The sequence below is a fragment of the Toxotes jaculatrix genome, chromosome 14 (assembly GCF_017976425.1).
Source record: "Toxotes jaculatrix isolate fToxJac2 chromosome 14, fToxJac2.pri, whole genome shotgun sequence".
NCBI classification, from domain to species: domain Eukaryota; kingdom Metazoa; phylum Chordata; class Actinopteri; family Toxotidae; genus Toxotes; species Toxotes jaculatrix.
In genome coordinates, this window is record NC_054407.1 from 18,338,510 (window position 1) to 18,352,331 (window position 13,822).

Here is a 13,822-nt window from a genome sequence, read left to right on the forward strand (position 1 = left end):
TTTTTTTTTTTGTTTTTATTTACACCGTCTGACAGCAGGTAAGAAGTACATTGCCTTCTTTTTTTACATTCAGTAAATATCAGTAAATGGTGTGGCTCGATTGTAGCGTATTTACATTTCAATAAATTCATGTCTACAGGAACACAATCTAGTTCTGTTCACAAAGAAAGTGCTGGTTAAAGCTCAGAAACGCAGTAGTCCTGCAGTTTTATTCGTCCTCATACCTGTAAAGGAAGTGAAAATGTATTCATGTTTGAATTTTAAATTGTATAACAGTAAACTGTAGAATTTATTTTTAAAGATGATGGATGACACTTGTTGTTACTGAAATGGAGTCATTAAACTTCTCACCTGACCATCTCCTTGTATTTGTCCAGAGCCTCCTGGGCCACGTACTGGATGAAAGCTGGGTCCTGCAGCTCCAGCTCCCCAGGGACAGAGAGGATAAGTGGAGGGGAGTTCAGGATGTTTACCTCCACCCTGGTCTCAGTGACAGACACATTCTGTTCATCTTGGCTCTTTGGCGCCACCTAGAGAGTGGGAGAAGTATTTCTCAGATTTTATCCAGATCACATATCCAGATGCATATTTTTCTCATTCAGCTTGTTAATATGAGCCAAAGTAGGAAAATGGTTCTGGTAGTTTTGTGTGAGAGATTTCTGTATTTGTGTTTTCTCTTCAGTTTTACATCTGTATAGCTTAGATAAGGTCAAACACAGTAAAGGTTAGATAAGTGGCGTCAGGTTCATGAATGTACTAATTTATATTTAGGTAAACGAAAAACGTAAACCTAACTCTGAAGGCAGTTGCTGATACTGCCAGGCCACTGTCAGTCAAATCTGTTTTTTCTCCTGAAATTAAACTTTGATGGCAGCGTAATTAGTCTTGAATATTTAATGTTATAATTGGGTTTTCAGGGACATAATTTAAGGGTAAAATGGAAAGATCCAGCAGATATACCCATGTGTTTCTTTAAGGACGGCAGTATTCTGTTAATTGTCTTTTTGAACATTATCGTCATGAATTTTCTGTCTAATGTAAATAGTTTCTACTTGCTGACTTTCCTGTTCACTCTGCTCATCATAACCCCTGATGTTCTGTGCTTTCATTCCTCCTCCCGCTCACCTTGGTGATGCTGAAGATATTTTCAGGAGCGCTGCTGTTGCTCACAGCCTGAGCCACCCAGCTGAACTCAGCAGCCATGTTACTGAGCCAGTTGACTGTTTCGTCAGTGTGGCGCTGGACGATAGACAGGATCTCGTCGTACTGCTCTTTGGACACGTCCAGCAGCTGGGAAACCTCATCCAGCTCCACGTGCAGCTCACGAACACTGGGGCACTCTTGAAACAGGAAAAAAGTTTGGTCAGGTGAGAGGTGTGAAGATTCAGTTTCAGCTGAAATAAACACCAGTGTGCCGGTGTTGGTGCTTCACCTGTGAGCAGGGCGCCCTGGCAGACCCCACACTGATTCTGCAGCTGCCAGCACTCTGAGGTCTTTTTGCGAAGGTCTCTGCACAACCTCCGGTTCTGCAGGAAACGGGGGAAACTTTCCCTCTCTACACCAAAGAGAAAGATGTTTAATAAGAAAATTTTACACTTAAGCTATGGTTTGGTGGAATATTTTTTTTTAACTTATTAAGATTACAGTTTCTCCAACCCACTAGTTCTCCACCGTGTGCCTCTGACGCTGAAGAATTTTCAGGCTTTTATTTCAACCAATCATGGCAACCACTGATATTTTAAATTCAGACATACAGCAAGTGAAAGCAGGAATTTTTGTATTTATCTGACATATTTGGGCACCTTCACCTCTTTTCTTCTCTTCTTCCACTGCCTTATGCAGGTCATCAAACACTTGGGTCACCACAGCTCCAAATTCCTCCACCACACTCTTGCCAAAGTCAAAGAAGGAATCCAGCACCTCCTCCAGGCCCACGCCCTGCAGGAAGCCAGAGTCCCGTCCTGGGTAGTAGGGGTCAGAGGTGCTCTCCTCTGCCAGGACGTCAGTGTCGTTCAGGAAGGCCTTCTGAAGGACTTTGTCAAGCCTGGTGCTCAACCTGGACACCAGGGCGACACTGCGGTTCACCACCGTGCCCACCTTGCTGATCAGGCGGTTGAAGGAATCCTCGAGGAGGACAACCTCTGCATCAGTGTTATCAGGGCCCTGGTTCACCAGGATGTCCCCTGCGTCCATGCGAGGTTCTTGGGACCCAAAGCGCCTTGACACTCTGCGGAAGAAGTTCTCCACCTAAAACGCAGAAGTAAGTTTATTTGCTACTTACAAAATTCTACTAAACAGAATTATGTTTACTTTTCCTATTTTTTGCAAATCTTCCTAAGCACAGTCTAGTTCTGCCTCTTCAGACCTCCAAAGACTATTGAAATCAATTAATTAAAACACATTTATTGTGTTGCTGTCATTCATTCCACAGGTGATTTTAGTCACTGACAGCTGTCCCTCCATCTTAGCCTATATATAATTTAATGTAGTGTCTAAAATAAACACCTCGACCAACGGGGAGAAGATGGCACCATCTAAAAAAGTTATGGTCTCAACTTTTCAGCAGCAACTTTTAAGAGTAGAGAAACGAGTTTTAAAGTTAGAGTGAGAATGTCAGGTGTTGGAGCTGTGGTTTTCATACCTTGGTGTGGAAAGTTGCAAACCCCCTGCGGCAGGTGGAGGTGTAGAAAGTCTTACACGCATCCTCCAGACAGGGTCTGCACTCCTCCCACTCAGACTGCAGGGAGTCTTTACACTGCTCCTCTGCCTCCTCCAGCTTCCCTGTCACCTCCTTGGCCAGTTGGGCTGCCCCCTGGTGGCAGAAGGAGAAACACTCGATAGATTTTCATGCTTGTTTCCATCTGTCTTCCTGTTCAGGGAAAGGTTGACGTTACTCCTACCCTCTTCTTGTCACTGCTGTGTCTCAGAGACTTCATGAGGTGTTCGTGTTTCTGCTCGTTCCTCCACATCACCTCCTTCATCTGCTTCACCCCATACAGAGCTCTCCTCACCTCCTCATCCACGAGTTTCTCACCATCCACGGACAACTCTGGGAGAGAAAGGGAGAGAAAAATCTGGGTGAGATATTTATATAAACTCTTATACAACCACACTTTTCACAGTCAAAGCAGCAAATGTAGCAAAAGCTGTTGACTCAACAACAAAATCATAAATTCAATGTGATTTATAAGGCACTGAACAAAATGTACAGACATCTCAACCTAATTCTCTAACATAATCAAAACAATAATATAATGTCCATAAAATGAATTATCATATAACGCTGTATTTGGAGATTTGTCAAGGGAACTAAGATAAAGATAAATTTAGATTCCTCTGTGCCAACTCACGTTTTAGGGTGTCCTCTGAGATGTCTTTGGACTGGTCCTCAGGAGCAGAATTGAGGACACCCAGTGTCACCACCAGAGCAGCCAAACCGAGTAGGAGCTTCATTCTCAGCTCAGTCACTGTGTTTGATGGGGGGGAAAACTCACTGTGAAAGGAGATGACAGGTGTGGTCCTCAGGTTGTGGCGTAGACTCACATATGCACAGATAAATACAAATATCTTTTGCATACACACACATCCACAATCACATGTTCAAATACAGAAACTAAAACAGCAGGTGCTATCTAATCTGATCCAGAAAGCTAATAGGATTTTAGCTTGGGCTTGATGAAACATAAACAATACTGTACATGGTCATAAGTAGGTCTGCCACTTGGTGGTGCTACACATCCGTCTGGACCTACCATACTACAATGATCTGTCCCTCATACTTGGATATCAGACATTAACTGGACCAGGGGACAGTTGATTTTAGCTAGTTTGACAAAGATGCGCAGCAAAACTTTAAACAGTTTGTGGGGTTACCACAGTGTTACATCAGTAGATTCTGAACTTAAAAACACATTTCTGTGGCATAAGAGTGATAAGAGGTGAATATTTAGAGAGCTAAAGCATTTACTTACAGACTGTTTATTCCATGTGTGACAAAGCTCCAGTCCTACATGTTGTACATGTCTTACTGTCTTTAACTGTCTGTCCACACTGTACAGCTTTAACTGTAAAAAGTTTCTTTCTGTACTTCCTCTGTGTACATTTGTGTTGTCTTTTATTCATTAGAGTGTACAAGAACGAGAATTTTGTCCTTGCGTTTTGCCCTTTAAGCAATACCATTAAGAGGTGATCAGTAGGGGGTGAGGCATCTAATAAGATACATCACAGGCTCCACCTCAGCTTCAAAACTTGGTGAGCTGTGATTATGACTGGACCATCTGCTGTGTCAGGAATCACAATAACACACACACACACACAAAACCTTGAGAAGATTCTGAAATTGTAGTTGTTTACTTGTTTTTCTAACCAATCGTCAAGCTAAACTCATCTGATTCACTTCACTGGAAGCGCTGCCCCACTTCAGCCAAACCAGGAGTTACACAATTTGGCATCCAGCAGGGATTTACAGTAAATGGGGATGTACTCATTTGACTTACTTCATTATGGGTTTAAGTTGCCAAAGATAATCAGTTTTATTATATCCCACTCACAACATATCTGGTTGTAAGTAACTATGTCTAAGATAATGAAGAAGCTGGATCTTACTGTCTTAATGTAAATAAACTACATAAAAATATTTAATTACAAATTTTAAATAAGTTGAAAGAGGTGCAAAATGCCAAAACTGTTATCTTCAAATGGATTTCATCATAATCTAAATCAAATAGATTATTTTAAAATTGCAAACAAACACACAGTTTAATTTATATGCTAAGAAATAGTTTGGAACATTAATTTATCTGTTAGTCCAGAGGGACAAATATTCATCAAAAGTGCATCATCATATAAAGAAATATTAAAATAAACACAAATCAAATTCAGCTTGTGAATGATGATGGTTACTATCACAGCAAAGAAACTTACCAGCAGCTGACTGAAGGTGCTTCTCCACCGGCAGGAATAAACGAAGTGTTCCGTGTGGACAGTAGTCATGAAGTTATCTTGACCTGGACAGGTCTATTTGTGCTCTTTCCACCCGAGCTTTATCCTATTACTGTCTTTACTTGATGTTGATGCCCTTTAATCCAGCATTCGACACCCTGCCAGAGGGGTGTGGGTTTTTTTTTCTTTTTTTATAAGATGTTGCTTAGTCATATCAGACTTACTGTTTACACTTTGGGAAAATGTATTAATTTGACATGTGGTAAACAGGGGTGCCAGCATATGTCACACAGGACTAGTCCAGAGGCCAAATCTCCGCACATCTGAGATCAGACGAATAGATTAAGAAACAAAAAGGATCAACTGTAGGACGACTGAAATGGAACTGATGTTGTTTTTATATTGTACTGTATTGTTTATATTGTTCTTCATATGAAGAGCAGAGAGGTGTTTTCTTGTTTTCTTTCTTCTCAGTTGCTATTTTGGACTAAAATAACATTTAAGAAAAAAGTATTTAGTGCAAATATTGATTAAACCTGGTAAAACAGAAATGTACGAGCAACATGTAAAAGAATTGTTCGTTAAATATTGAACCACATTTAATGAATATGTGGGAATAAGCTGTGTTGGGTCAGGTGCTGGGTGCACTCACATCACTTCTTAAGTTATCCCTCAGTGGGAAATCCTTAATGCAGCACACACAAGGCTAAATCCTGACATGCACAGAAGCAGCGTCACCACAGTGAGCTGTACTTTAACTTGTTGTTTTTGGTGTTTGGTTGATCGTGGATTCTGTCTGTGTGGGATTATTATGACGTACTTTATGAAGAAGATCACATGATCAGAGAAGATGTATAAATAAAATAGATCTGTAAAGGCTCTAACTGCTGCAGAGCGGCATCCTTTCAACATTTTAAGCTACTGTGAATACGCAACCAACCCATATTCATGTTTGTAAAACCAAGTGATAGGTAGCTTCAGTCTGTTGCGTATAAATTACCACCAGCTAATCTTAGATTATACAGCTGCATGGGAATCTAGATATTTTTAGTAAAGGCAAACATTCCTCTCAGCAGGAAGCTGTTTAGTATCTCCACTCGTGATGGAATGTGAGGGACACAGGGTGAAAGGTTTCCTCTGTCCCCGTCTCCTCACCGGTGCCCCATCTCCCTCAAAAATGCACCCTCTTTGCATGCTGTGACCCAGAAAATAGGGTCCTCGCCAGATAATAATCAAAACCAGCCAGTGCTTCAGTCTGCATCCTCACTGACACCTTCAACACCTGGTTCCTATAACACTGCAGGGAGAAACGTTCTGCCCATGTTCTCCCGTGGTTGGCCTAAACCTGAAACAGTTGACAGTAAAAAAAAAAAAAAAAAAGGTTTGAGGCTACAGGCACACAATCACGCATAGAGGGGTAAATGTGAATCACAAAAATGCTCAGCGCAGGCTGAGATTTAGTTCAAATTAAGTTTGTGTAAATCTGATGTTCACACGTCTCCAAGTGTGTTTTTAAAGTTTTTAAAGAGCTTTATAAACTCTTTCAAGGTGCAGCAGCAGGTCCATATAACCAGCTCACGTTGTGGCCTTGTGTCAAGTTTCGTGGTGCTGATCAAAGCACAGAGTCCTGGACTAAAGAGATAAACAGGTGCAGGGGATAAACTGCTTTACAGAGAGGAGTGTGATATAATGGACGAAACAGTCAAACGCTGGTCTGAGAGCTGTGTGGAGTTTTGTTTGAGGGAACAGCAGTGGTGCAAATAATGTGTTATTGCAGCTCGTTCAGCAAAAAAAAAAAAAAAGCTATGTAGCTATGTAAAAGGGGAATATGTAGCACGCACTCCCTCTGTCTACAACTACAATAATGAGCGTGATTCAAGTGTGTGAGAAATGGAAACTCTAATTAAAACGAGTAACAGTTGATGGAGACACAAGTTAATCTGTGAACTGCATGATGGATATTGTGCCTCTCCGTAAACTTCATGGTTCGCTAACAGCAGATGTTAAGGATAAATGGATTTGGGACTTTGTGTAATTGTCTGGGGTACATGCTTAATTTCCACTTTTGTTAACTGACACTGAGCGATCACTGTGCCAGTCTATTCAAGTTATTTCAGCTTGAATAGCTGATATAGCTTGAATGTGATCAATTTCAATATAAAAGTACATCACTTAGCCTAGCACTAACCTAGACATGAACATTTCACTACACATTAATTTACACTCTAGATTACTTTTTTTTCTTTTTACTGCAGTCACAGTTTTCAAACCCACCAAACTCAGCCAATGTTTTCAAAATAAAAATTAAATCTGCAGCGGAGTGAATACAATTAAACTTTAGGCACAGCTGATACCAGTTGAGGTAATCACGATAATCCTACACTGATGGGATAGAAGCTTTGATTTTAGTGACAGAAAGTCCTGCAGTATCTCACCAAAGTAGGAACACTTTTATGGTCATTTCCAAAATACAGGACATGCCTGCTTTTATTTTGACACCTACAAACTCGCAAGTTGCAGAAGTAGCTGGAACCTGTTCTCAGTTATGGCTCTTAATTGCTTATTTGCCGTACAGTTCTATACTGTGCAGGTCCAAACTGTGTTATGTGACACAGCTGTTACTGGTGCTCATTCAGCAGTATGGTGCGCAATATTAAACACACACACACACACACTGAGCAACCAGGGGTGCAGACGGTGCGCTCGTATGTGGGAGCACGTGGTTTCTCAGCGCAGCCCTGCGGGCGCACCACTTCCTCTCACGTTTGGATTCCTTCACTTTTTGAGTTTCTCCGGTTACTGCTGCGGGTACCATCACAGTGCTGAGCTAGGATACACCCTCACCTCAGCATCTTTTTCAAACTACCAGATAAATCAGAAGATCGTTTTTTTTCTTCTCCTGTTGACTTTGTAACTCCTACGTTCATTCCCCACTTTGGACAAAGTTCATTCCTCTTTCTGCTGCAGCATCTGAGGCGCAGCTCTGACGTTACCTGCGCTGAAGGAGGTCGTCTGCAGCCTTGAGAGCTACGGATGGGGGTCTGAACTTTTATTTATTTCATTTTTAATTATTCTAAAACCACGGGACAGTGGGATACTCGCAGATCCAAGGCGCTGTGCTGCTGTGGCGCTCAATTGGAAGAAAGATTTTGGGCAAATGCCATTGCGATGCTCTGGATGTGACTTCAAACAACAGTTCCACAACGGTAGAGTCTTGTAAACCACAATGAAAGGTAGGCTCACTCAGAGGCTTAAGTTAAACGGAACATCAGGAAACATTTGCAGCTCACTCCGCAGTATCATTGATGACAGTTTGGTTTATTTTCTGCTCGTACAGCATTCCTCACGCTCTTTCTTTGTCACCTTTCTGCGCTCTTTCTCTCAGTCAGAGACGTGAGGAATGCGTGGGCTACGACTCGCGTCTGACATCTGGTTTCAATTAAGGGACTCTGTTTGGGATTGTTTTGCATCTGGCCGCTCCTGCACATCAAACACTAACCTACACTAAGAGAACTATTCTCAGCTGAGCCTAAACATGAGTATAGCTTCACCGAGATTGAAATGTTAGACGCTTACATTGTCTTAGAAATAAAAAAAATGAAATCATCCGTGCATTCAAACTTTTCTTTTTTTAACTTTTCATTTCATGTTGTGCTTTAAGGCATGTACGTTTTCCTTGGCTTAAAGAAAATCAAAAGCATCGAGGGAAACACTGAGTCAGACCTCTCTGCCGTACATGAACAGCTTTATTGTGGTATAACTTCGTGTGCACGCAGATGCGCGCACGCGTCCCGCACTTAATCCAGTGACTTGTTGCTTTTCAGCACACTACATGAAACACAACAGAACAAAAAGTGCATGAGTAATCGTGGTCAGCGGTTGATGGGCTCGTGATTTAAAGTGAAGTTCTTATTAGGCTTGTGTCGGTTGCCCAGATGTGATTCTCATGCGGTGACCTGATGTTTTGGACGCTGCTAAATTAACGTGCGTGTCATTCTCACTCTCTCTCTCTCTCTCTCTCTCTCTCTCTCTCTCTCTCTCTCACACACACACACACACACACACACACACAGCTCTCACTGGATAGGTCAACAAGCCCCCCTCGTTCCTCAGAATAAACACTACATGCCTTCTGCCACCTTGTGGTCCATTTTAGCATAATAAATGCTCTGCTCTGAGTTGTGGGCATGAAAAGGAACAACTTGTGCTTTCACACTAAATCTGTGTTTTAAGTGACCTGTGCCACTTCCTGTTGCTACTGTAATTGCAATGTGAGACAATGATATTTAACATCAACATTATTATGTTATACATGTATTTGTATTCACTTGATTGGAGGTGTGTATATGAGTCTTGGTGTAGATACTATTTTTAGAGGATTTTTTTGATTTATGGAGTATTTGATTTATTCCACAGATTTGCTTTGTTCAGATAGTGTTTCCTTTTTCAGTTCTTTGTTTGGTTTTATAAGAATTGAGCCACACTTTGGATGTCTACCTAGACAGGTATAGGACCAACCTGCACCTGGGAGGCTCTATCATTTTTTGGTTTTTATTTTTGTTTTACCAGAGCTAGGGCAGGAGTTGCTCATCCACTGATGAAGGTCATGAGATTCGGCTAAAAGCTCCTTCTCTATGGACAGTGGACTTCTTTTGCCTGTGGTTCCTTCACTTTGATTATGGACAAATAGCAACTTCAAAGACAAACACAAACATGTTACAGGGTGCAGGAAAGCATAATAGTCATAATACTTTAATTTTCATTAAAATATTTATATATTGCCGTAATTCATCAATCCTAGTGAGCACTTATTTAGTGATATTCAGCCAAAAGTCTATGTCAAAGCTGGGCTACATGTTGTCAGAAAGTTTTAGATGTGTAGTTACTAGATAAATCTTAAAACAAACCCGGTTTTAACCAAGGTAACAAAACATCTTTTGACCTGCAAAATTACCAAATCAGTGCTTCCGTTGGATCTGTTCCTGTGGTGTTTAGCAGCCCATCTTAAGTATCATGGCCCCCACACACAGCAAAACTCATCCCAAAAATCCAAACTACCCTGAGTTTGACTCACATATCTGTTTTCAGAGCCACTCAGTTTTCAGCCCTTTGGGTAAAATTTGATGAACTCCATTTCCCTGAATGTCTCTTGAAAAGCCAAACATACTTAACAGCAACATTACCATTGTAAAGAGACACAATCATGTTGCTTGGAAACACAAACAGGAAACAGGGTATTGGGTGTATTGGGAAAGGCAAATTCCTGAAGCAAGATGTTTTTTGTTTTTTGTTTTTCTTTTTACAACTGTTTAGATTGTTCTTGTCACCTCTCAACTCATCTGCTCTCTGGTTTGAGATGTCTGCTCAGAACTCCCAGTTCCCAGACTTCAATATCAGGCAGAGATATGCAAAACACCACAAAAAAGACATCATCCCAACAACCATCAACTTTCTTCATTCCCCTGTTTTTACTATAAGAAGCCATTCTATGGGATTGAGTTCAATTGGAATTGATTGTGAAGTAGTTTGAGAAAAACAAAAAGTTCCACTTACCAGATTTTTACTGGAGCTTTCAACAGCATGTCACAGTCTTCCTCAGTGGATGAACTTTGCTAAGTTTGCAGAAAACTAAGCAAACTCTCTCTGCTGATGAAGACTATGAGAGCCTCATAAAAAAAGCTTGTGAGGCGACTTTGACTTCAGATTTTTTTTTTAAATAATTTAAATTAGTTAGATGCTCAGACACATATGTAATGATATGAGGTAATGAATAATGTCCCTGTTTCTCTTTATCTACAGTATGACATAGTTTCTTAGTTTGTTATATCTTTAAAATCACATTTATTTCTGTGTTCTCCCTCTAGACGACTTTGCTGATGAAGAGGAGGTGCAGTCCTTTGGTTATAAGAGGTTTGGTAAGTATCAAGAGACTTCTTGACTTCCGGCAGCTTCACTGGTTCATATTCCTTATGACACATCAGTGATATGAACCATCCAAATTATTGCATAAACACTGTTTTCAGATGCAGATAGACTATTTTGCTTGGCTGTAACACACCTACAGTGGTCCCCAAGGTTAAAAGGAGGCCTCACCTCATTTCCCAGAAACAAACTTATTTTTGGCTGCTGCTTTCATTTTCATTTCTCTGTTATAACAGCAGTGGGACACAGTGGAAAGGAAAACCGCAGCATCCTGGGTGTTCCTGACCAGTCGGCTGACTTTGCAACCTTATCAGCATCTCAGTGTACTTTTGCTTCACTCGGCACGAAACTACACAAGAAACCTTGGTCTGAAACCAAAAAATTAGTTTCAAAATGGCTCTGCTCATTTCCTTTTCTTCCAATATCCTGAATGCATCCGGTTATGGAGAAATTGTAAGAACCACAGCAGCCAAAATTTCCATACAGGTTCAGAATCTCACCCTCACATCAGGCAATAAAAATTATACCCACCGGCCAGATGTTGGTAGCTCCTCAGCAGAGTGTAGCACATTCAGAACTGTTACATTAACACATTCCTTGTGTTTAAGCTGATCTCCTGACTCAAGCCACAGTCATTTCCACGTAGCAAAATATACAAACTCTACTTTCAAAAACCACTCCCAGGTTTTTGCATGAGTGATCATTTTTGGTCTTAAAACACTCCGTGAAGTTTTATCATCCCTCTTATTCAAATGAACAATGATATTCTACTTTATCTTAACTGGTCGTGGCATTGAAGGGTGTCTGTCTTATGTATGTAGGGCTGGATAAATATTTTTAATACCTCTGACTTGGAGCTGTATTTTTTTCTCTCTTTGATTGCATAGCTGTGAAGAACCATAACTTCAGTGTGATGAATCTCCTCTGTTTCTGTTCGAGAACAGAGATCAAGTTTCAAAACTTTGGGTTGAAACGGTCACGGCAGTCCTTCTGGTTTAAGAGGTGTTTTAGAGTATGTGTGTCATCTAAGCACTCAGCAGCCATGTCAGGAAGCGTGAGTGCAGTAGGAGTCCGTGTTGTGTGTCATCACGATCAATTTACACATGTGTATGTTCTTCTGCCTGAATGTGTGTGTGTGTGTGTGGATTCAACATTCTTTGTAATAGTTTAAAATACTTTATCCAGAAAGTGATATATTGAATTTATTATATATTCAGCTGGTTAACATCTGGCCACTCAGCAGCTGGACTGGAGCAGATGAGGTTTAAAGAATACGGCACCGAAAATCAGCCCTGTTTCTATGAAATACTCCAACCTGGAGGTTCGAAACATGTCAAAACATATGAAAATGTCCGTCTCCTGTAGCGTAATTCACTTCTCCACCATTGGTCTTTTTGCTTTCTTCACTCATTTATTTGGGCTTGTCCTTTAAATGAATAGTTTGACATTCTGGGAAATACACATTCTCTGTGGTCAGGGGATTAGATGAGCCTAGCCTAGTATAAAGACGGGAAGCAGAAATACTTTACGTACAGACATTAGAGTCGTACTGATCTTCTCCTCTCACTCTTAGAAAAAAAGCAAATATGTTTTACAAAATGTCAAACTACTCTTTTAGTTTGTCTTCTGCACATAATTGAGTACTAACAGAGAAGTATATTGTCCTGCGTCTCACATGTCTGATTTCACTGTGGAGAAAAATTAGGTCCCTGACTCATTTTGACATCTGCTTTCCACAAGAGGTCTATTATCCCACTGAGAGTGTGTCCAAACCTGAGACATTGCTGAGCCACTTCCTGTGTCCATACTGGAAGTTTATTCAGTGCAAGTCTATATACTCGGAGAGAGAGAAAGAGAGGTGGAGAGGGAGCAGGCGTTGTGGGCCTTCAGGGTCCATGACTGGGCTGTGCTGTGTCAGCAATATGTAAAGGAGAGAGAGGGAAAAGGGAGATGGAAAAAGAGAAAAATACAGAAGATGTTACAATTTTTTTTTACTATTCTTTAGTTTACAACTGCTTTCTTTACTGTAGAGTTCCTCAGCGCTCAGTGTTTGTTTCTGCTTTTATTAATCTGCTTTTATTTTTGTTGTCTGATTCAACAGAGAAACATTTGTCAACAGTTTTCTTTCAGCTGAGGAGTCGCATTCCTTGCCCAACTTATTTTGGGAGCAAAACAGCAAGTGGTTTTAATTTACGGGGACTTTATTACCAGAAAAGAATGTTTTCAGAATGCCTGCCTGTTACTTACAACCCCCTCCAGGGCGAGCATGCATGCAGTGCGTGTTCTGTTGTCCTAATGAAAGATTACTCGCTCGTGTTTTCAATAAAGAGTGGAGAGAGTCGGAGGAGGAGAGAGGGAGAAGACATTAAAGGATTACAGAGTTAACAGGGCAACAAAATGAGAGACAAAAAGACAGATAAAACAACAGAGAACGCTGCTGGATCGACCTGTCGTCGATCTTATTCCAGATCTGCGAGGTATAAAGGAGCGGTCTGTGACTGGTCAGAAGGGTGGTGGGTCAATCCTGGATTGACCAATGACAGACAGGCGGGAATGCATCCCAGACAGGACACAAATCACTGCGTCCCGGCAGGGGCCTGCATAAAGCATGCCATGAGGATTTCAGGTCAGAGCGTTAGTGGTGGGACAGACAGGCACAGGTCAGCTGCAGGTCGGGCGAACAGACCCCTGCCCTTTAGCGCGGCTCTTTGTTTAAGTCTTGACTTAATACTACTGATAATGACTCAAGGCAAGTCCGAGATAAGTCTTTATGTCTACTGCCAATGCTAGGAACTAATACAAGAAGTATGTATGCTCTATGTGCAAACATTATATCCAGATATTTTGTCACATTACTGCTGAACTGGCACACAACAAAGTAGTTAATTTCCAGAGCAATGTGTTTCCATTAATTGATTTTCTTATTCAAGTTCCAGTACCTCTGATTAAAGTTTGGGAT

At 41.0% G+C, this 13,822-nt stretch overlaps 2 protein-coding genes across 2 annotated transcripts in view; one reads left to right on the plus strand and one right to left on the minus strand.

Annotated features, from left to right (window-relative positions):
- Positions 1-72: 72 nt before the first annotated feature.
- On the minus strand, positions 73-3,453 carry clul1 (clusterin-like 1 (retinal)). Its single transcript, XM_041054676.1, has 8 exons — positions 3,351-3,453; positions 2,901-3,049; positions 2,642-2,812; positions 1,801-2,247; positions 1,433-1,553; positions 1,126-1,340; positions 352-530; positions 73-224 (listed from the first exon to the last, which is right to left on the minus strand). The coding sequence occupies exons 1-8, from the start codon at positions 3,451-3,453 to the stop codon at positions 209-211; spliced, it is 1,401 nt and encodes a 466-aa protein (XP_040910610.1). The 3' UTR covers positions 73-208.
- Positions 3,454-7,639: 4,186 nt separating this feature from the next.
- LOC121193772 (collectin-12-like) overlaps positions 7,640-13,822 on the plus strand; it is a 35,626-nt gene continuing 29,443 nt past the window's right edge. Inside the window, exons 1-2 of the mRNA XM_041056236.1 lie at positions 7,640-8,174; positions 10,806-10,856. Coding sequence (XP_040912170.1) covers positions 8,168-8,174; positions 10,806-10,856 — 58 coding nt within the window. The 5' untranslated portion in view covers positions 7,640-8,167. The remainder of the gene's footprint in view (positions 8,175-10,805; positions 10,857-13,822) is intronic.

Coding starts and splice junctions, on each gene's coding strand:
- clul1 (XM_041054676.1), bottom strand. CDS start 3,453: ATGAAGCTCCTACTCGGTTTGGCTGCTCTGGTGGTGACACTGGGTGTC. Junction 2,813..2,900: donor ACAGCAGTGACAAGAAGAGG/GTAGGAGTAACG, acceptor TTCTGCCACCAG/GGGGCAGCCCAACTGGCCAA. Junction 2,248..2,641: donor TTGCAACTTTCCACACCAAG/GTATGAAAACCA, acceptor TCTGCGTTTTAG/GTGGAGAACTTCTTCCGCAG.